This window comes from Scatophagus argus, chromosome 23, assembly GCF_020382885.2.
Source record: "Scatophagus argus isolate fScaArg1 chromosome 23, fScaArg1.pri, whole genome shotgun sequence".
NCBI classification, from domain to species: Eukaryota; Metazoa; Chordata; class Actinopteri; family Scatophagidae; genus Scatophagus; species Scatophagus argus.
Window position 1 is genome coordinate 12,192,080 of NC_058515.1, and position 20,262 is coordinate 12,212,341.

The 20,262-nt window shown below is 44.3% G+C and overlaps 1 protein-coding gene across 3 annotated transcripts; it reads right to left on the reverse strand.

Annotated features, from left to right (window-relative positions):
• Window positions 1-96: 96 nt before the first annotated feature.
• On the reverse strand, window positions 97-19,607 carry arhgef11 (Rho guanine nucleotide exchange factor (GEF) 11). 3 transcript variants are annotated; one of them, XM_046380223.1, is made up of 41 exons: window positions 17,855-19,607; window positions 15,251-15,342; window positions 15,058-15,162; window positions 14,715-14,764; window positions 14,564-14,621; window positions 14,269-14,468; window positions 14,094-14,165; window positions 13,770-13,877; window positions 13,396-13,444; window positions 13,193-13,230; window positions 12,977-13,069; window positions 12,448-12,516; window positions 12,200-12,304; window positions 11,939-12,037; window positions 11,689-11,731; window positions 11,432-11,528; window positions 11,149-11,271; window positions 10,552-10,575; window positions 10,223-10,349; window positions 9,705-9,798; window positions 9,402-9,431; window positions 9,093-9,225; window positions 8,773-8,979; window positions 8,542-8,589; window positions 8,153-8,301; window positions 7,909-8,049; window positions 7,243-7,319; window positions 7,011-7,136; window positions 6,785-6,902; window positions 6,543-6,691; window positions 6,352-6,427; window positions 6,084-6,266; window positions 5,912-5,993; window positions 5,751-5,831; window positions 5,560-5,615; window positions 5,284-5,415; window positions 4,875-5,108; window positions 4,491-4,601; window positions 4,062-4,366; window positions 3,606-3,738; window positions 97-3,494 (listed from the first exon to the last, which is right to left on the reverse strand). In XM_046380223.1, exons 1-41 carry the CDS (start codon window positions 17,887-17,889, stop codon window positions 3,445-3,447), a joined length of 4,302 nt encoding a protein of 1,433 aa, XP_046236179.1. In that variant the 5' UTR covers window positions 17,890-19,607; the 3' UTR covers window positions 97-3,444. The 3 variants fall into 3 exon arrangements, with proteins under 3 accessions (XP_046236179.1, XP_046236181.1, XP_046236182.1); XM_046380225.1 differs by lacking the exon at window positions 17,855-19,607 and adding an exon at window positions 15,671-15,720; XM_046380226.1 differs by lacking the exon at window positions 4,491-4,601.
• Window positions 19,608-20,262: the final 655 nt, after the last annotated feature.

Genomic DNA, 20,262 nt, shown 5'->3' on the forward strand with positions numbered 1-20,262 from the left:
CTCACTTGCATTCTTTTAAACCTTTTAGTGTTTGCTGGCATTTGTTACAAGTATGAAAAGATATTCTAAAACACCAACACTCACACACCACATAAGTCATTTTCTTTACCCAGTTTCTTTTTAATCTCACAAAACACATGAATCTGAGACACAAACTCTTTTCCTTCCTTCTGTGCTGCTAAACAATCTCACCGATCTTAAAAACAAGGGAGAAAAAAATAATTTATACATCCTTTTCTTTTAATCATATCTACAAAAATAAAATCAAATACGAGGACTAAGGCTTTACAGAAAAAAATTAACATATATAAAACAAGTGGGTCTGATCTCTATATTACATGAGTGAACAAGATTTAAAAGAAAAAATGAAACAAAATAAAGACAATGAGATGATAGTTAAAGACGTGTGTATGCATACAGTAGTTTGCACCGTGCAGGGAAGTTTGTGCAACATTTGTTTTTTGTTTCTTTTTTAAAAAAGGAATCAGTTATAGTTTTTTTTTCTTTTTTACAGCCTTTAGGGCTTCAACGCTGATGTCGATGCACAAGATAAATGTATGAAGAAACAAAGAAGTACAAAGAAACTGAAGAGTAGAGGTAGAAATCGGAGAAGAAATGAACAAAGATGGGAAATAAAAACGCTGTAGTTAAGAGGTGAGAGGAAAGATGATCGGAGAAGAAGAGATCCTGATTGAACCGGCTCAGACCTTCTGGTTTTGTTTTGAGTCTAATGTGGACAACATGTTCAACACATGCGATGATGTGCTTAGTGTTCATACTATGGGATATCTTTTGATTTTCACAAGCTAAACGTCTGAGATGTTTGAAAATCAGCAGCCGAAACGTTGAGAAAACAAACCCTTGAACAGCGCTGAAGAGACATTTCACTTTGGTAGATCATTTTTAACCTTTAGCACAAATCCCCCAAGTTCATACAGCTGCTAAAATCAGCTGCCAGGAGCTCCCACTTAATGCTGCAATTCATTTTCTTTCCCCTTTCACATGTGCCAGACAGCCAAGCTACACTTCTCATAGACGACTTTAGGCTAAAGAGTGAAAACCTTCCACCAGGCAGTGAAATGTCGTTTTAAATATCAGAGTGAGTGGCTGGTAGTGTGTGAATGTGCTTGGCTCCTGGTTCGGTTCACTGTTTGTAGTGTCCTGTCAGCTCTGAAGCTGCTCTTCACTTAGTATTTGAAACCCGCTCAAATAAAATTCTGTCCGGTGTGATTCTGCCCTGCTTCATAAAAAAAGGAGGAAAAAGTAGTTCTTCCTTCGTATGAATGTTTAAATGTTTGTTTTCTGCCTTGTGTGTGTGTGTGTGTGACAATTAGTTCTGATGGAGAAAGACAAAACAAAAAAAAAAAAGAAAAGCACTTGGCTTGTCAGTCTTTGCTGGTTACACATGCCTAAACCCAGGCGTAAAGAAACTGCATGTCGTGGACATTAAATTGCTCCCACACGATCCATAAATAGTTAAAGGAATAGTTTGACATTTTGGGAGATATGCTTATTCACTTGTTTGCAGATTGTTAGCTCGAACAATGCTGCTCTTGTGTGTGTAGCAGCTTAGCTTAGCTTAGCGTAAAGACAGGATACAGAGGGGGGGAACAGCTAGACAGGTATGAATATCTGCCTACAACTGCCCCTAAAGGGCACTAACTAACATGACACGTATTGTTTAATCACACGGTGGTTTTGTGAAGGTTTTATTGCGCCAAAGAAATTCTTAGCCAGGCGCAGTAGTTTCTTAATGAGACATAACATATTCGTTTGTGAGCTGTGGACGTGCTGCTGGGTGGAGTTTGTCCACCTGTTTCCCCTTGTTTTGAACTTTTATGCTAAACTAAGCTAATCAGCTGCAACAATTTACCCCAAATTTTCAAAGTATTCCTTCAAATTCATTTTTGCCAACTGTGCTGCCATCACAGCTTCTTGTAGCAGTTACATTTGAACTTGGACCACGTGCGTAAGCATGAGGGTTTAAAATTACATTTTACAAAGTTTTTCCCAGTAAATAATAGTTATTCTGTGCAGGAGTGGGGAGTGGATCTCGCTCTCTCTGGAAAGCTACTTGGTAAAGAGTGCAGTCCTTTCATAACTTTGGCTGTGGGCTACGTGGATATAAACACTATGTGTGGTATGAGTAGTGGATGGGAGAGGGGATACGCTGCTGGTTCACAGTACTTCCCGTGGGGTTAATACACACAATACACTGGGGAGAGGGCTAAAGTGTAGACAGGCAACGTCCGCGGTGATATTTGGCAGCGATGTGAGTTACAAACAGGTCTTGAGTGAAAATTCAAGTTTCCAAGTTTCAACCTGCATTCGTCCTTGTTTCTTCTCACTCGTCGTCAACACTGCTTGTCTCGAACGCTGCCTTCCTGTCCCCCCCCTCCCCCGAAAAAAACGCCCTGAATGTCAACCTAAACGACTTGGCTTGATCAGAACAGCTGCTGAATCCGCTGAGCTCGTTATGTTAAATCACTGAGGATCCCTGTGCGCCTCTGAAGCAGCGCTGCAAAGAAAAACCTGCCAGCATTTCAGTAGTAAACAGCGCAGTAGTGTTTCCAAAAAACAGAACAATCAACATGAACCACGCAATAATCAATGTGTTGCACTGATGCTTCCAAACAGCCATCTCGCAGCTTAAAAGACGGCTTAAGGATGAATATGATAATAATGCCAAATGACAATAACTACAAGTGTTCCCACCACAGTGGGAGGATATGAAGGTCTGAGATGAATGATACAATTAAATGATGTGTATGTGTGTGATATTGGTTTCCTTACCCAGTGCAAATAACCTGAATTATATAGACACAGTCCTTCGGCCGTGGTGGCAAGTGAACTCAGTGTGAAGCAACCGATGTGTGTGGGGGTGGGGGGACCCCCAGAGGCCAGTGGCATCTCCAGTCCCTGATCCGTCCACTGCAGAGGACGTACATGACAGAGGGATGCATTGTGGGTAAAGTGCAGGGGTGACGGTTCCCTCGGATTTTTCCATAAATTAACATTTCAACACTTTTCTGCTCCGTTCCTTCAACCAGCTCTTTAAAGCAAAGACGTACAACTCACTTTCCTTCACAAATATCCGTCGTTTTTTCCACTTTCCATTCTTCCAAACTTTTCTTTCGCCAGTCAACTTGTCTTCTGCCTTTATTTGTCTTTTGTTCCTTCATACTTTTTTTCCCCTCACTCCTGTGCTGGACTCCTTCATGCTCTGCAAGAAGTCAGAGGTTGTGCTGACCTCTGAAACCCCAGCGAGTCTGTCCAACAGTAGATAACAAAACAACAGCCATGGTCCTGGCTGGGCTCTGTTCCACTGGCCAGTGCATGCAGGGATGAGGGGAGGGCTGAGGCACACGAGTCTGACTTGTGAGCGTGTCCGTGTGCCGCCAGTCAAGACTGAGCGACTGCAAGTAAATCCACTCTGCGGTTACGTCAGAATCCTGTCGACAGAATCTTGGGCTCTGCTGGACTGCCCTCCTTGCCTGGTTGGGTTCAAGGAAACAAAGTTATCATTTGGCACAGAAAAGAATTGAAAATGCAACATCAGCTGTTGTCTCGTGAAGTTTTAAGATGCAAACTCAGACCCTCCTCACCGTCTCCTGAGCCGCGATCCAGAGATGGTGTTCTGGAGACAGTTGCCGAGGGACACTGTTGGTCCTCTGTCTCATGATTGACAGGCGGCTCTCTGAGGGTTTTCAAAAGCTCGTGATGGGCCTTTTCTATTTCCTGCAAAGGGGCGAAGAGGCATCAGCGCAATCATGTTAAATTGTCATGCTTGTGAAGTCTTCACAAGCATGACAAGACAGAAAATCCAAAGCAAAGGACAGCCTGACACATAAATTAAGAATCCATGAGGTAATTCGACATTCCAGTGTTATTGCATCCAGATGATGTGCTGCATTTACTGTCATCCCCTTCAAGGCTGCAGTGATCACATCTCTTTCCTGAAAACTTGCTTTTGCTCGCACTCCAGTTCTCCTTCTAGGACACAACTGAGCCAATCCAACTGGTTAGACACTACGTTAAAGACAAAGAAAAAACATGCTCACCTTCAGCTGTCTCAACTTGCTCATTAACCCCTCAAGTGTGTGAAAAATCTCATCCACATTTTTGATCACGTGGCTGTGGTGTCCGGCCTGTGATTGGCCCATTTCTTCTTGTTCCTGTTGCACAGCCTCTGCCTGGTTGGGCTCAGGACGGCAGGAGGCCGTGTCCTCCTCCGGCTGTGTCTGGGGTGACGTCACTTCCTCCACAGGCTGAGGGAAGTGGCTGGCGGTGGGCGTGGGAGGGTCGCTGGGATCGTCTGTGACGCTCTCCCCCTGTTCTGTAGGCATTACTAGGTAGAACGTGTTCCCTGAGCACAGAACACACCAAGTCTAAGATTAAAAATAATATTCTCTTTCTATTATCTTTATGAATATTCCACATGTAAAGAATTAAGGGTGCTTGTCTATCTCGACCAATTTACTTATCATTACCCTGCGCAGTGGCCTCGCCTCTCAGCTTGGATGATTGGTCGGAGGGGAGCGTGACATCATCAGTGATGTCGTCAGGGACAGAGGAAGAAGAAGAAATACCCGCAACCACAGCTATGCAGAGGACAGACAGAGAAGTGTGTGCAGAAAAGTGTTTTCATACGTGAACGACAGAAGGGTGAAAAAGAACGAGGGAGGAAGTTGAGATCGAAAGTGTGGGATCAGTGTGTTGGTGTGTTATGAAGAGCAAGCAGAAACAACAAGAGAAAAGAGAGCGTGAGAAACAAAATAACAAATGAGAATGTGCAGAGAAAACATGCAGAGGAAAGCAGACAGAAAGAATTAAGAACAACCGTTGAAATAGCTCGTCTCCATCTGATCCGTTACCTTTCCTCACGACCTGAACGCTGGACGGCTCCACGTCCGAGGGCTGGACCTCTTCAGGCTCGGCCTCCCAGTCGTCCGTGCAGAAGTTGAGGATTGTCTCCAGAGATTCTGGCCGCTGCCGCTCGGTGAACGAGTTCCTTTCATTGGCCGTCTCGTTGGTGGGCGTGTCATCTGAATCGTGGCTCCAGCCATCCTCTTCCAAATCTCGCAGTATGAGCTGCCTCAGTGTTTCAACTGTAGAGGCACGAAAAAGAAAAACGATTGGGCTGAGCACTAAAATACCACACTTACACTTGGATCAAGTCACATCCGTTGCATTTTGGGCCATAAACAAATGACATGCTAACGCTCAAAATTAAAAGACAAAATAAGTTGTAAGTGATGCACTTTGTTTGTGATTCGTTCTCACCGTCTTGTAAAGCGGCCTCTGCCACACCAGCTGCTTGTGTTTCTGATTGGTCTGATGGCAAGTTGGCTGAGAGCACAATGTCGTCGTTGGAACGAGACTCCATGGAGTCTGACTGCTCTGTCATGGAGTTTTCTGAGAGATTTCAAACAGTTGGAGGTTAGAAAATCAGAATACAATCAGAACTGAGCAGCTCTCTTTTGTGGCCAACTCAGACAGATCACACTGCAATTGCACAGTTTAAATAATTCTGGCTGGTGATAACAATGTGGTTATTACCTTCATAGACGTTACTGTCAGTTGAGACTGGGGACGCATTGTTTAGGCTGGGGGAACTAGAAAAAACCCACAGCACACACTAAGCATACACAAGGCGATGAAAATTGAGGTATGAAAAAGAAGAGAAGCAAATTTAAAGACATCTAGCAGGACAATTTGCAGGTTCTGTTATCCACACAGGCTTTACTCACGATATAGGCATGGATCTGTGATTGATCGGGGGTGATGAACCGCCTGCCAAGGAGATGGTCTTTTCAAGTAAATCTTTCCAGCTAGAAAACAAAAATAAACAGTTAGCACATCAGTGCAGAAAAACCAACATTTTCAAAGACAGAAGGAGAAAAGAGCTCACGTGTTTTTCTCTGAAGGCGTCCCGGCCACCAGCTCGTAGATCTGCCTCTCTGTGGTGCTGATCACATACAGGGCTCTTTTGCCTGGAGAGCAGATTTACATGTCATCAGCACCTCACAAAAAAGCTCTTTTTAAAAAAATACCTGCTTTCTTGGCCATGAACACAGTCTCACTTGTTGCTACTGGGCGGACCAGCACCGAGTCCAGCATCACCAGAGGGCTGAAGGAGGTCTTGCTGTCTCCAGTGCCTCCTCCGCCTCCACTCAGCCAGCGGGATGGATACCTCAGCTGCAGCCGGTCGTCCGGGCCCCGATGCAGAAGGACCAGGCAGTCTGACAGCAGCAGCGCTTGAATCTCTGATGGAGGGATACAGGGACATGTGATCAAACAGGTATGAAACCAAACTGAGGAGACTGCGTGTGTCCATACATGGAAACTGACCTATCTGCTTATCTTTGCTGATTCTCCACGTGAGAGGACCTTCATGAATAAGTCTCTTCGTGGAGAAGTCCAGACTCTGTGAAAGAGAAGGAAGGAAAATGTCTATAGGACATGGATGGCATTCCTGAACACAATATGTGCAACGTCAACACAGTAGGAGCAGGCTAGCCATCAAAAACAAGTCTGACCACCTTGAATTGAGGAGCAGCGTCAATCCTGCGTTGGTACTGGCTGAGGCGTTGCCGGTGTTCAGTTTCCCTGACAACCTCGTTGACAGCCTGCAGTATTCCTCTGCAACATGCCTTGGCGCGTTGAAGGAAGGGGAGGTCTGATGCGCCAGCTTCAAGAAAAACAAAACGCGTACTTTTTCAGCTTTTTTGGGACAAGTTATCATGTTTTGACGGTTGTTATACGACATTTCTGGACTGCTCACCCTCTGTGTGTATAATGATGTTGTCCAGCAGCAGGGGGTACTTGGTGAGTCTTTGCATCTCTGACACCAGCATGTCTTTGAGCTGAAGCCTCCGACAGTGAGGACTCGCTTCACACTCCTGGACGAATGTCAGACATGTAAGCACAAAGGTTTCTCATACAGCTGCAGGCGTGCGTGCGTGCGTGTGTGTGTGTGTGTGTGTGTGTGTGTGTGTGTGCGCACGCACCTGGATGACATGAGCGAAGCGAGGGTCTTTACGTTTCTTGTTCTTGATGAGCTCCAGGGCCTGAGACAGCTGGCTGCACAGCTGGGACGCTTGTTCCTGGAACTCGTCTCCAGCCGTCCCTTCAAACTACAAAACACGCACCATTCAAACTACCAATCACGCTAAATACACACATGCACATGAGCACCGCTTGCATTTGGGCAAAAACGATGGAGATGATTATTTCACTCACGCTGGCCAGCATGACGTCCCCGATGTCCTGAACGATGGGAGTTTCTCTGCGCTTCTTCATTGCCTCACACAGACTTGCTGCAAAGAAATGACACAGGAGCAACATTAAAGGGTGACTATTTCTAATACTACCAGTAAGATAATATATTCGTCTATCTTAAAGAGATAAAACTTATTATGTTGTACAAAACTCTCTGCCAGTCTAGTGTAACAGTTATGTCATATCTTTCCATGTTCTAATTAAAGCATAGAATACATATTGACTCAGAAAGGCTGCAGGCGGAAACTGCATTGAACAGCTACAACCTTCTCTTACAATTTGCTTCAGTTAATATTATTTACCAAGCAACATACAGGCCTGAATACATGTTGACTCAATGTACAGCTCACTTCATTGTGCAAACAGAACCAGAGGCAGACGACGTAAAAAAGCAGTGACGTTAAAGTTTAATTTTCCATATTCTAACAGGTCATGGTTTCAATCTTTTATATTTTAAAATAGCCTAAAATGGTCCTGACCATATAATTAAACAAGATCAGTCATATTCTCAGATGAAAAAATATGCAGCTATACCTGTAATTATGGTAAAGGTTTAATTTCAGTAAATGTTAAGCTGTATAGAATTTTATAATTTCAGGCTGCATATAAACAATTCAACAGACTGACCGTGGAGCTCATACACCTGAGGCAGGTTGGGGAAGATGCAGGCCAGTTCATCAGAGTTCAGCACAGACCTCATCTTCTGGAAAAAGACCTGGTCCAGGACCCTCAAGGTCCGCAGGTGGGACACCTCGGTGGTGAACAGCTCTGGTGATGAAGAGAAAGAAGGAGCAAACGGAAATGATCAACATCAGGGCAGCGCCATGAGAAAGAATTTTGTTTTATTTTTTATCATGACTGTGACCCCCACCGTATATGACGGCCTGTCTTTCCACCTCCCTCGGACTGAGCGTGGAGAGGAGCTGAGGAGGAACTGTGTCCTGCCAGTTCTGACTGTCGCACAAGTCCTCCTCCAGAGCCACACTGTCTGGCAGCAGCGCCAAAGGTGAGTCCACACTCCTGCAGAGTCACATGCACACACATTAACACAGACAGGGGAGAGGGACCAACATGCACACACACACAAACACGATTTCATTCTAACACAGCTATTAAAAAATAGATTTCTTTCTTGCGAACCAAACCAAGGGGTTTTGCATGACGGAAGAGGGAAAGAGTTAGCCATCTTTATTTATAATTCCTGCCAGACATTAGTTAAACTAATCATCAGTCTTCTATGGGGGTGACATGAAAACTCACCTGCGTCTAGATCGAGGGGTGTATGGGGGTGTAGGGTTCTCTAGAGACCTGAGTGGAGAGAGAGATGCCATGAGGTGACAAGCTACGCTTCCACGGGTTACGTCCGGGGTGTTTGGGGTGTAAAGCTCTCATTAAAGGGGAGAGTTTTGATTCCTTGAAGCTTAATTATTTCCCTGACTTTATGTGAGTATCTGAGAACATGAATAAAATGTTTGTGCGGAAACACTTTACCGCGCGGAGCTGCTGGATGCAGATGACGAGGCGCTGTGCTGCAGCGGCCTGAGGCCCGGCCCCTCCCTCTCCTCCCCGCAGTCCTCCATGTCTACGTCGCTACGAGAGCGAGGCACAGACTCCGTCCCTGAGGCAACGCCCCGCCGACGCCCTTCTCCCTGAGCTTTTAATGACTCGCTACGTGCCAGACGCCCTGAAACCGTAGGGCTGCAAAGGAGAAAACACAGGGCCTTTTACTAAACCAGTAAAGTGCTGAACACTTTTAACAAGAGGCTCTAAGGCGATGTTGAACAGACACCACAGGTGCACTTCAGAGCTACCTCTCCATGCTGTCTTCTCCCAGGCTGCTGGAGGAGAGCCTCTGGGGGTCGGCCGCGTCACCCCCCTCCTCTCCCACCGTCTCCGTGTGATTCTCAAACTGCTGAATGATGTTCCTCACACTGCCGGGACGGACTGCACACACAGACATCACTCACTTACACAGTGTGATGAAACAGCCCGCATGTTATGAGCGGAGAGGGCTGATGTGTATAAAATGAGTTGGAATAACTTAGTTTGGTATGTTTAGCATAAATTAAATTCAAACCGAGGAATAAAAAGAAAAAATCCAATGAGAAATAAATATGTACCTTCAGTGGGCGACAACGGGACATGGAACGCTACAAAATCAAAATGAGCCAAAAGGAAATAAAGAAACGAGAACAATGAGACACAATGAAAATTCCATGAAAAAAATAAATCAATAAACCTGCAAAAACAATAAAATGGTGAACAGGGGAGAGGAAGAAATCAATAGATAAACACATTGAGTGAGAGGGTCACAGGCATGTGTTAGCGTGCCTCTAATGTGCCGTGCCAGCGAACCAATACTGTCAGCTCACATTTTAAACGTGTGTGTGTGTGTGTGTGTGTGTGTGTGTGTGGGTATTTACTGGACTGGGATGTGGTTCGGGGTTTGCCAATGTACTTCAGGATGGGGTTTCTCTTTTTATCCTCTCCATCTTTCTCTTTCTTGATGCCACTCAGCTGCAGAGACAGGAAGTCAAACAATGGTGGCATAAACTTTATTCCTACATGTTGTCTTCTACGGATCCAAAAGTGTTCTTCAAGAGTTTGGTTTAAATGGCAGAGTTTTAGTTACCCTTTCAATGCAAAGCAATACAAATCTTTTGATTTAAGCGTTTCCCAGTTGTGGAAATGCACTTCTAGCATCTAAATACAGCCAAGCTCAGTGACTCCTGCAGGTGAATGTGAATGATACTTCAGTAGCAAAGTGATGTACAAATGGGCCGTCAGAGAGCAAAGCTCAGCAGCAGGAGGGTACCAGAGCACACAGATCAGCCCACAGAACACTGCACGTTTACATTTGGAATCACATTTACTGCTTCCTACATCTTTCCCGTTTCTACGAACAACTTCTCAATTTTGAGTTTTCAGTTGCTGCTCTTACCTTTTTCGTCTTTAAGAAAGGAAGCCACTTCTCCTTCTCTGTGCTCAGACCAGGGAAGACCTTGGAGTCTCTTAGCTTGATACCAGAATGACGCAGGTACAGGAGCACGGCTGACGCCAGCGGAGAACTGAGGGAGAGCGGCGAGGCGGGGGCGGAGCCAGCGAGCGAGAGAAGACAAATAAGGTAGAGGGATATGGTGAGGAGAGCAGACCACGAGGAGGGGGAAACAAACAAAGAAAGAGTGTGCAGAAAGAATTAAAAGCAAATCGCTCTGACAGGTGCTGCTCTTCAGTTAAAGTCCCCTCCAAAGGACGAGACACTTCTCTTACCTTCTGTCCTCTTCGTGCTTTGATCTGCAGTGGGAACAGAAAGAGAGACATTTAAAGGCGGTAAACTCTGTCCGCGAGAAATAAAAAACCCTCAAAGAGATATCCAGGTTAATTCCTCTACGTTAAATCCGCTTCTTTCAGATCCATACAGCAGCACAAGAAGCAGGCTGTGGTGCGGCAGTCATGTGATGGGAATTGGTTTGTGTGCGTATAAAGTCAAAGAGCTAAATGTCATGTGGTTTGCAGGTTTTGTGGCCGTGGTAATGACCTTTGTTATGATACCTTGGGTGAGCTCCTCCTGTTGCTTTGTAATAACAATTTTATTGGGCCCCGACCATCTGACTCCGTTGCCAGGCAAAGCTGCCTCAACAGTCTCAGAGTGGGTGTCTTCATATTCACTTCAGGATTAGAGCCACATGTTCAAGTGCACCACCGCATGATCAGTCAACAGGTGGATTTAAAAAAACAATCTGATCTTCTCTGCCTTGACATCATTTTCACAAAGGTCAGTCAACTCGTCAAGTGAACCTACACCTTGTTGCAGTTTTACAGTTTTTACAACAACAGCAGCAGTATCTGACGAAATCCCACACTCACAGTATTTCCCAGAGGGCGGTGACCTGTCTGTCAACCACCTGTCTCTCCTTCACAGGGTCCCCATCCAGCTGCTGCAGGTCTCCTTCTCCAAACAGAGAACCGAGCCCTATCATCTGCTTGTTCCTATGAAGCACAAGTTTAACAGGTTACTATGAACTCTCCAATATATTATATGATTTATTATTTTATATAGCAGATGGGGAAACAAGCCTTAACTTTCGCTGAGGGTTAATGTTTATCAATGTTACACACACACATGCACACACAGTGTAGCGTAACCTGCCTGTAGTCCTGTATCTGGTCCTGGATGTCTGGCAGCACCTGCTGCTGCAGCTCAGACAGAGGTCCTCTGATGTCCTCCTGAGCATGAAGCCGACTTTCTAAATGGACAATGGACACATTATGTCAGCAGGTTCACTTAATCACCAGCTTTCAGAACAAATATTTACTTGAATTTTTTTGTTTTACCTATTTTAGCTAATTGAAAATCAACATACAATGAACAAAAAACTGACAAGCTCACAGCTCAACTTTTCGTACCTATATCTGTGAGATACTCCTCTCGTGCTTTGATTTTTAGGGGCTGCAAAGGAAAGAAAACAGTTATTTTTCCAATTTCAGACGCTGAGTAATTTCAGATGCAGGACACACAATCATTTCCATTATGTTATGCGAGTGTTTCGTGTGATTTATGCTAAAAGTGGTTATCAGATGTTCTGTGTTGTTCTGTGAGATTTTAACAAACAAGGGAATATTAAGCAGAAAGTCATTATGACGTGTTGGTACACACAGCATCCGGGTCCAGGAAATGAGAGCAGATCTGAGGTGCAAGCGCACGGGCGTCTTTAGGACTGGAACCCAGGTAGGCCTCCACCGACAGGTAAAACAGCTACAGAAGACATGCATAACCATGAATGTAAGCAAGCAAAATAAGATAGAAACATCCTAAAAGAGACTGACTGAGACGGGGCAATATTCACATAATGGTAGTGGAACACTTTGTTTCATTACATTTATTTAAATCTATCAAAAAAATCTAATGCAGACTGACCAGAGGGTTGGGGTCCAGAAGCTGGGTGAAGACGTATCTCATGAACACGGCCATGTGCGCCGGACGTGACTTCAACAACTCGATGTCCTGGAAAGGACCGTCCATCTAAGACAGAGAAAAAGAGGGAAAATATGTATACTCGTATAAATGCAGGAAACAGCAGACTGCAAAGGAAAGACAACTGAAAAATCACATTGAAGCAGATGCATCAGATTCTGCTGGACACACAATGAAAACATCCTTCTCACCTCATTAAATGCATAGCCATCATCTTCTTCATCCTCTTCCTCTGGGCCGATGATCTGGGCCTTTCCACCCTTTGAACACAGACGGTGCACACAAACAGATTTCAGGAAACGCCAGGCACTTGGTCACAGACTTAAGGACACCGACGGCGGGTTCAAATACGTCTGCTCTTTTCATTCATATGCCGAAAATGCGATGCTCAGAACAAAAGAGTCGGATGACATGAAATATGAATTAAGGGCTGTGGTGATAAACTGTCTCCCCAGTCTCACTGCTTGCCTCATATATTTTTAACAGCTATGCAAGACGGTACATGACAGAAATGGAGAAAAGCGGATAAAGAACAGAACTACATGTCTACTACATGTCTACTACATGCTACTGCAGGCTTGTTTTTGCAGGGATAAAACTTTCTTTATGTTCAGTATAACCTCAGCAGAAGAGAGAATGTGACCATGTTGAGTGAGTGCAGGTGAGAGTTTTTATTTCCAGGTAACTCAAAGATAATGCAAGTGCGTGTGTCCATCTCACCGAATCAGGCTGGGTGTGTGTGTCGGAGTTCTGCCGTCGGTGTAGGGGGGTCCTGAAGGTGGATGAGGGGGAGGAGTGGGGACTCTCATAGGCCTGGCGAAGGAGGAGGAGGAGGAGGGAGGACCAGGTTGGGACGGGATGAGTGGGAGCATCTCATACACAGACACACACATACAAGCTCACCAGTTTGCGAAAAGAAAAGATGGCGCAGCCTACCTCCACGTCTCCTTCGCTCGAGTCCATGGACAGCCGACCTGCCGGAGCACAGAGCAGTTTTGCATCACTTATGGTACGACAGATGCTCCCTTCAGAGTGATACCGGAAAACAGAGTCTGTGTATGCTCAGCATTACAGTCTGTGAGAATCACTGTAGCACTGTGACATTTAATTAAATTGGTTAAAGATAAACAGATGCAAACCTTCTCCTGCAATGACGTAGTTTGTGACAGACTCTGATCGCGTTCCCTCCTGGGGAAACAGAATAAAGCACCAATTACCGGTTATATACATTATATGTATGGAGTATGCATGTCATCACTGCAGCTGGATTTACTGACTTTTTGAGCCAAAAAATATAAATAAAAAAATAAAATAAAATAAAATAAAAACTCAGTAACAGGCTGGGAACACAAGTGAGATGGTGATTTGGATTTAAAACCATTTGACACTGCGATCATCACAGTATTTATCTGGTCAATATGTGTGATGCAAATCAAATTTGATTGAAACACAGAGTTAAATGTAAAGACAGGTTTTCTGTGAGTACAGGAAGCCTGTTGTCACGTCTCCTCACCACATCCTGCTGAATCTTGACCCTGACTTGGTGAGCTCTCCTCCTGGCACTTTCAATACGCTCCTCCAGCGATGGCGATGGGTTCTTGAGCATCTCCTCTATCAAGTCCTGTAAATAGGTCAGGTCTGGTTATCAACAGCTGATTTTAGCTGCAAAAGGTCATTGTGACTGATTATGCAGAAAGCATGGCGCAACAAACGGTTACGTAGGACAACACAATGGAATTTAATTATCTTTGCATCTACTGGCAGATGCAGTCAGGGATCTGAACTGTGTCCTGAAACCTGCAGGATCTCAGTTCTGGGACAGGGTGAGTATGTGTACCTGCAGTTCAGCCTCTTCCTGCTCCAGCATTTTCCTGAGTATCTGAGTTGCATGTTTCTGTACTTCTGGGTCCTAAAAAACAGAATTTGTTTCACTCAGTACTAATGCAAAATGACAGCAGATTGGGAAAGAAACTTCACTCTGTGACACTGATCCTTCATACAACGTCATTCACCTGTAGTGGTTTGGGTCCAGTGATTCTTTGGGAGGGGGTGCTGCTCAGTCCAGAGGGCAAGGGTGGAGGTGGAGGGGGTGGAGCCTCCCCACCCAGAGACGTCTTTTGACTGGGTGTGAGGTCAGTGGGGAGGGGCTCTAGGGGCAAGGAGGCAGTTGAAGGGGGCGGTCCCTGTAGCGTCAGAGCTACGTACGTTCCAGCTGTGGGACGGTTCAAAAGAAGTGACAGAATCAGATAAAGGAGGGATTCTTTTTACAGCAAATACACCGAAGAGTTAAGCTTATTCCAAACTCACACTTGATGAGCTTTACGACCTCCTGATGGGACATGGAGGACACCAGTGAGCCGTTCACCTGAGAGACAGAGGGAAAAGAGGAAAATCAGCAACACTAAAAACAGGAAGAACTCAACAGCTGTCAGATTCAGTGTGTTTGCGATGTAAAAACCTTTATGATTCTGTCCCCTTCTTGGACTCCAGCCTTCACTGCTGCACCACCTGTAAAGATGGGTGTAGTACATACAGTGAAGCAAATGCAAAGACAAAGGAAACAAACTTTCTTGAGTCATTTTGTCCACTAACATTTGGTCAGTCCAGCAGAGCCCAAAGATTAAATTATTTTATCCTGCTTCTACATTGGCCTCACAGTGCAGAAGCTATGCAGAAGATCTGGGTAATTTTCCTTGAACATTTCTGGCTTCATGTGCTACTGAGAGACTTTCACAAGAAAGAAGAGGACCCCGCCTCTGACTCTGCATCCAGATTTTACCTTAACAGATCTGTGGTCTTACCTGGTCGGACATTCTGCACTAGCTTGACCCTCTCTCCACACACTGTGAAGCCAAAACCGAGCTGGTCCTTCTGCACGACCACACATCTCTGGACAAGACCAGGACCTGTGAGAGGAGGACGGACAGATGAGGGGTGCATCTGAGGGATAGCAAATTATGAAAAACATAAACAAGTGTGGAATGTCTCAATTACCCGCACTCTCAATAGGGATGTCGGTCGCTGGCTCCCTCTGCTGGGCGGCAGAGGCCTTACGCTCCGAGTCCCCGATGGTCAGACTGCTGAGCCTGGGTTTGAGGGATAAGAGAAAAAGAGGTTTGCCGTGAAACAATATGAAACAAGATGATTTATGAAATGGGTTGGGATAGCTTGTTGCACTGAGAGAGGGAATACCTGACAGGAACAAATGAAGAGGGGAGAAACAATGAAGGTGAGACAAATAAAAAGTGATGGAATAGGCCAAAGAGAAAGAAGGGAAGTAGACACAGCAAGACAGGAGAAAGTCAGAGGCAGAAGATTTAAAGGAAGCGCGTGGTCAGATACTGGGAGGAAGGGACTGAGTACATGAGAAAATGCACGAGAGGCTACAAGAAAGCAGTCGACAGGAAAACTCACCAAGCAGCAAAGGGGCTGAAAGCGAAGCATGACATAAAGGAAGGAAAAGGGGAAAAGAGGACACAGAAAAGAGAGAAAAGAAGTTCAGAGTGAAGACCAATCTGGAAGCAAAAGGACACAAAGAAAGTGACCGAGAGTTCACATGATCCCCACGCCCGTTACACTCTTACAGATTGTAAACACTGAGAGCAGCCTTCACTGGCCAGAATAAATTTATTTAAGGGTGCGTGACACAAGAACACACAGTGTAAACAGTGACGTGATTTGGTATTATTCCAGTGGTTCAATGACTCTCTGCCTTGAAGAGAGAATTCACCCCAAAAGTTAAACATATTCATCCATCCAGATAGATTTGTGTTGTGATTTATTGGAAATAATGGAGATACTGAGCTACTGTACCTGCTTCTAGCTTCTTGAATGTTAAGATTAAACATCATATTTGATACTGTTGGGGTTTGGACTAATTGGTCAGGCAGCACAAGCAATATGAAGACTTCAAATTAGATTCTGGCAAACAAAGATTATTTTCAATTGTTCTTGTAGTTAATTTAAATAAGACCAGTAAGCCCAGAGTAGTCTCCGGACAGATGACACAAAGTCTCTCTAAAAATAGCACACAATAACAGAATAATGGAAGAATTAATTAGATATATCCCTGTACCCAGTCTTACTACTGATTTCCTCTAAGAAAGAGAAGGTGAACTCTGTTATGTTTTTACACCTGCGTGTTCACCTGAGTACACCTAAGCTTGCCCATGTAGGTGGAGTCAGCACTTCATATAAAACGCACCACTGGGGATGCATTGATTGAACCCCCCAAATCGGTATCATAAAACCTGTCAATGCTGACATGATTTGGTGGAGCCATAATGTGACTGATCCATGTGAAACAGAGTGATTATCAATGCCATTATAAAAATCAGTGCTGGGTTATGACTTACGCAGATAAATATGGCTTGATGCATCCCAATGAGCAACAAATCTGAGCATCTTAAACGCCTTTAATATTTATATTAACAGAAAAAAGTGCTGGGTGCCTGTTGCTAACTGCACCTACAGTGCTACCTCAAGATCAGGCCTCCTGAAATGTGCTGCCTCAGCGGTACAATCTGTAGGTGTCATTAACCCCAAACCCTGACATAAGCTCTCGTGGGACAGCTGTCCTACCTGAACGGGTGGGCGTTTGTCTTATTGGCTGCCCTGCTGTTACATGACACACAGACAGAGTAGTAGACATGTGCACAAGAACACACACATACACAGACGGGAAAAAAAGTTGACAGCAGGAGAAACAGGAAAGACACATAATCAAGACACAGATGATCACAGAAACACAGCACAACGCTATGCGGTGAAACGTGCTGATGACTGACAGTAGCCAACAGGATGAACTACAGTATGTTAAGTTTTAGCAGCAGCAGCACTAGTGGGTGAAGAGTCACAGCACGAGATCCAAGCAACAGACAGACACCGAAACACAATATAAACAACAGAAGTGGAAAACTCTGGAAATCCCACAATTCAGATCCCACTGTTGACGTTACGATTCCAAACACAAAAGCTTCTTGTCTCGATCAAGGTCACTGTCTGACTGAACAGGGAAATACAAAGAAGTATGAGTGAGTGTGCAGCTTTTTTAACTCAAAAAAGTTGCACACTGCATTAATGGAAGCATAACAGCATAGGAGAATAAGGAAACGAAAGTGTAATTTCAATGAACAAACATCAGCTGAGCTCTTCATTTTTTGAAGATGATCTACAAAACAACTCCAGGGTTTGTGGAGAGTTCGGCACTGTGCAGCAAACTTTATTTAGCAGATTTTGTTTTAGCACTTGTGAATCGATTCAGAGAAACTGAGGTTAAGAATTGCAGTTCTTATTTGAACTGATATCCTGTCTTTATAAACAAACACAATCGCAAACTCTTTCGTTTTAAGCTGTTTAGAGTGATAAGTTTCAGGCTGTTACCATCGTTATGCTTCCAGTGTTTTATCTCTCTCCTTGTTCCAGAGGGCAGTTTTATCACCTACTAGAAAACAGCAGCCTGTCTGACTAGTATTTCCAGTGGCCAGACTGGACTCCTGATAGATAAAGCCATGTGGATTGGCTGTTCTGGACACACTACATTTTTGAGAAAGCAGGTGAGATGTATCCTTCACAGTAATCGAATGTGTCTCAGTGTACCTGTCCAGTGTAGAGGTCGGCTGGCGGAGACTCATGTCTGCAGCCTTCTGACACTCCTCTGCTTCCTGCTGCGGGATCAACACTGTCACTGGGCCTCTTTTATCATCATCCCCATCATCTCTTTCCTCGTCAGTTTCAGTCCACACAATGGGGCTTCTATGCTGTGCTTTGATCAGATCTTCAGGCTACTTGGAAGCTGGTTCAGATCAGATAGAGTGCTCCTCATGTTAACATCCACCTCAGTGTTTCCAGTTAGATGTCAGCGGGACTTAAAAATAAGGTCCTCGGTATTCCTCTTCACTAGATCACATTAGTGGTTAAAAATAAATACTATAACAAAGGCTATTAGTGGCTTGATGTAGATTCAGGTGTAGTGGATATTGGATAAAGGACAGTCTGCTTCCTCAGAGGTCATCAATCATGAATGACTGTCTCGCTATGCTGCAGGAGGTCAGCAACTCTTATGCTTTTTAGTGTCTATGTAAAGCTAATAAGTTTTAATAAACTCAAAGTATATGCCTCAACGCGCATAACCGACGTGCAGATTAACAGTACAGCATTATTTTAAATGATATTTAGTGGCACCCTGCGATGACACAACTAACCACAACTGCACAGCCAGACAGACTTGTTTACATGCGTGGCTCTCGACAGCTGTGCCGACCTAATAATCCCATACAAGATCAGCATTACCTTAATGATACTCGTCTCTCTGTTAAAAGCTAGATTGCGATATGTTAAAATCTAACGTTGAGTACCCAACGTGATTTCGATAGCTTTAATGTCTGTGTTGATATGTATGTGGCAAGCCAATGCAAATTATTCTGCACAAAAAAATAACGTACCTCAGTCTGGCAAGAAAATCCAACTACCACCCCAATCCAACACGCTTGGGAGCTAACTGTAACTGGCAGAAATTTACATTTTAGCACACTGTAAACAACATACGACCCCAAAGGCTACCGTTTGCTTCGCATTTCTCGTTAAGGAACTAGCTGGCTAATTATCAGATTACCCGACATTGGTTAGCTCTGCTGTTGGGCTTGTAAAAACGAAAGCAACGTACAGAAGTAAAGTTAAAGGTGCTCGTCGACTCTGAGTTGTGTCTTGTGCAATGGACTGACTAGTTAATGATAACAAGCACTTGAATGGGCCTTTCCACGTCCAGCTAGCGTTAGCTTCCCGAAGTTAGAACTATGACAGGGCCTAATTCAGTCCGCCGCATTGCGTTGGTCGTCAGGCCGACCGTAAGCGCAGTGGTCTCGGCGTTGCGCTTCGCCAACGAGTCGGTCTTTTGAGGGGACTAGCTAACCTGCTACAGCTACAAGATGAGAGGCGAGCATGACTAAAACTACATGCAAATGGTTAGATATTACGGTGGTCAAGACAGTGGCAGTCAGTGCAAATTCCAGCTCGAGATATCCCAGAGTCCCGTTTTCGTGCAAATTCAAACACTAAAGCTCGTGTTAGCCAGCTAGCTTGAAGGCAATAAGATTCCAGTAGCGTTAAAGCTCCACCTCAGGTCTCCTTTCCCAGAACAAGTCCCAGTGGTAAAATCCGGTTTGCTTCTCTCTCGTGATCTGCCTGAAGACTCAAAACTTAATCACAGTCGTTGTGCATGTTTATTCCGTCTTCTTTATTCCAGTTCTTTAAATATTGATCTCTGTTGTGTTGTGTCCTGCTGTCTTGACTGGCTGCTGACCCTCCACCATGTTCTCAAAGATCACAGACAAACAGAGCGCAACAGCGCCCCCGTCTGTGTGGACTGTGCTACTGTAGGCACTTTGACGCTACTAGCATGGATCCATGGAAGCTACAGTAAACTGGCATGGAAAACAAATGTACCCCAAAACTACGTACAATGTAAAAAAAATATTGTATGTGGCATTGCGAAATGCAACAGTTTTTGAGAGGAGGAAAGTAAAAACTCTTCTTTCAGTCTTTGTTTTTAAACCTCACCATATATGGCACATTATTCAAACTAAGGCCAAGTCATCTTGTTTATGTTTCGCAACAAACTGAAAAAGATAATAGATGGTGTTTATGTACTTTTCATTTCCCTTATACAGAATCCTGATAGAAATATTTCGTCCTATAATATAATATATTTTGTCCACTGCTCCTGTGTGTGTTCACTGCATGTAATTTGCTGGGTGTTGCATGTGTGTTCAACCAAGGATGTGTTAAATGCAGAGGAAAAATTCAGTTAATTTAAAAATATATTGCCAATAAAGCTGATTCTTCTTCTTCTTCTTAAAAAATTTCCAAGCAGCTGATTCCAGTGTTTGTTGCATCATTTTAATGAAATTATCTCCATCCAATGTGCTTTTTATAGATTTGTAATCACATTTTATGACGTGCATTTGGACTCAGAAAGAGCTGCAGTTTGGATCTCATTTATTTCACAA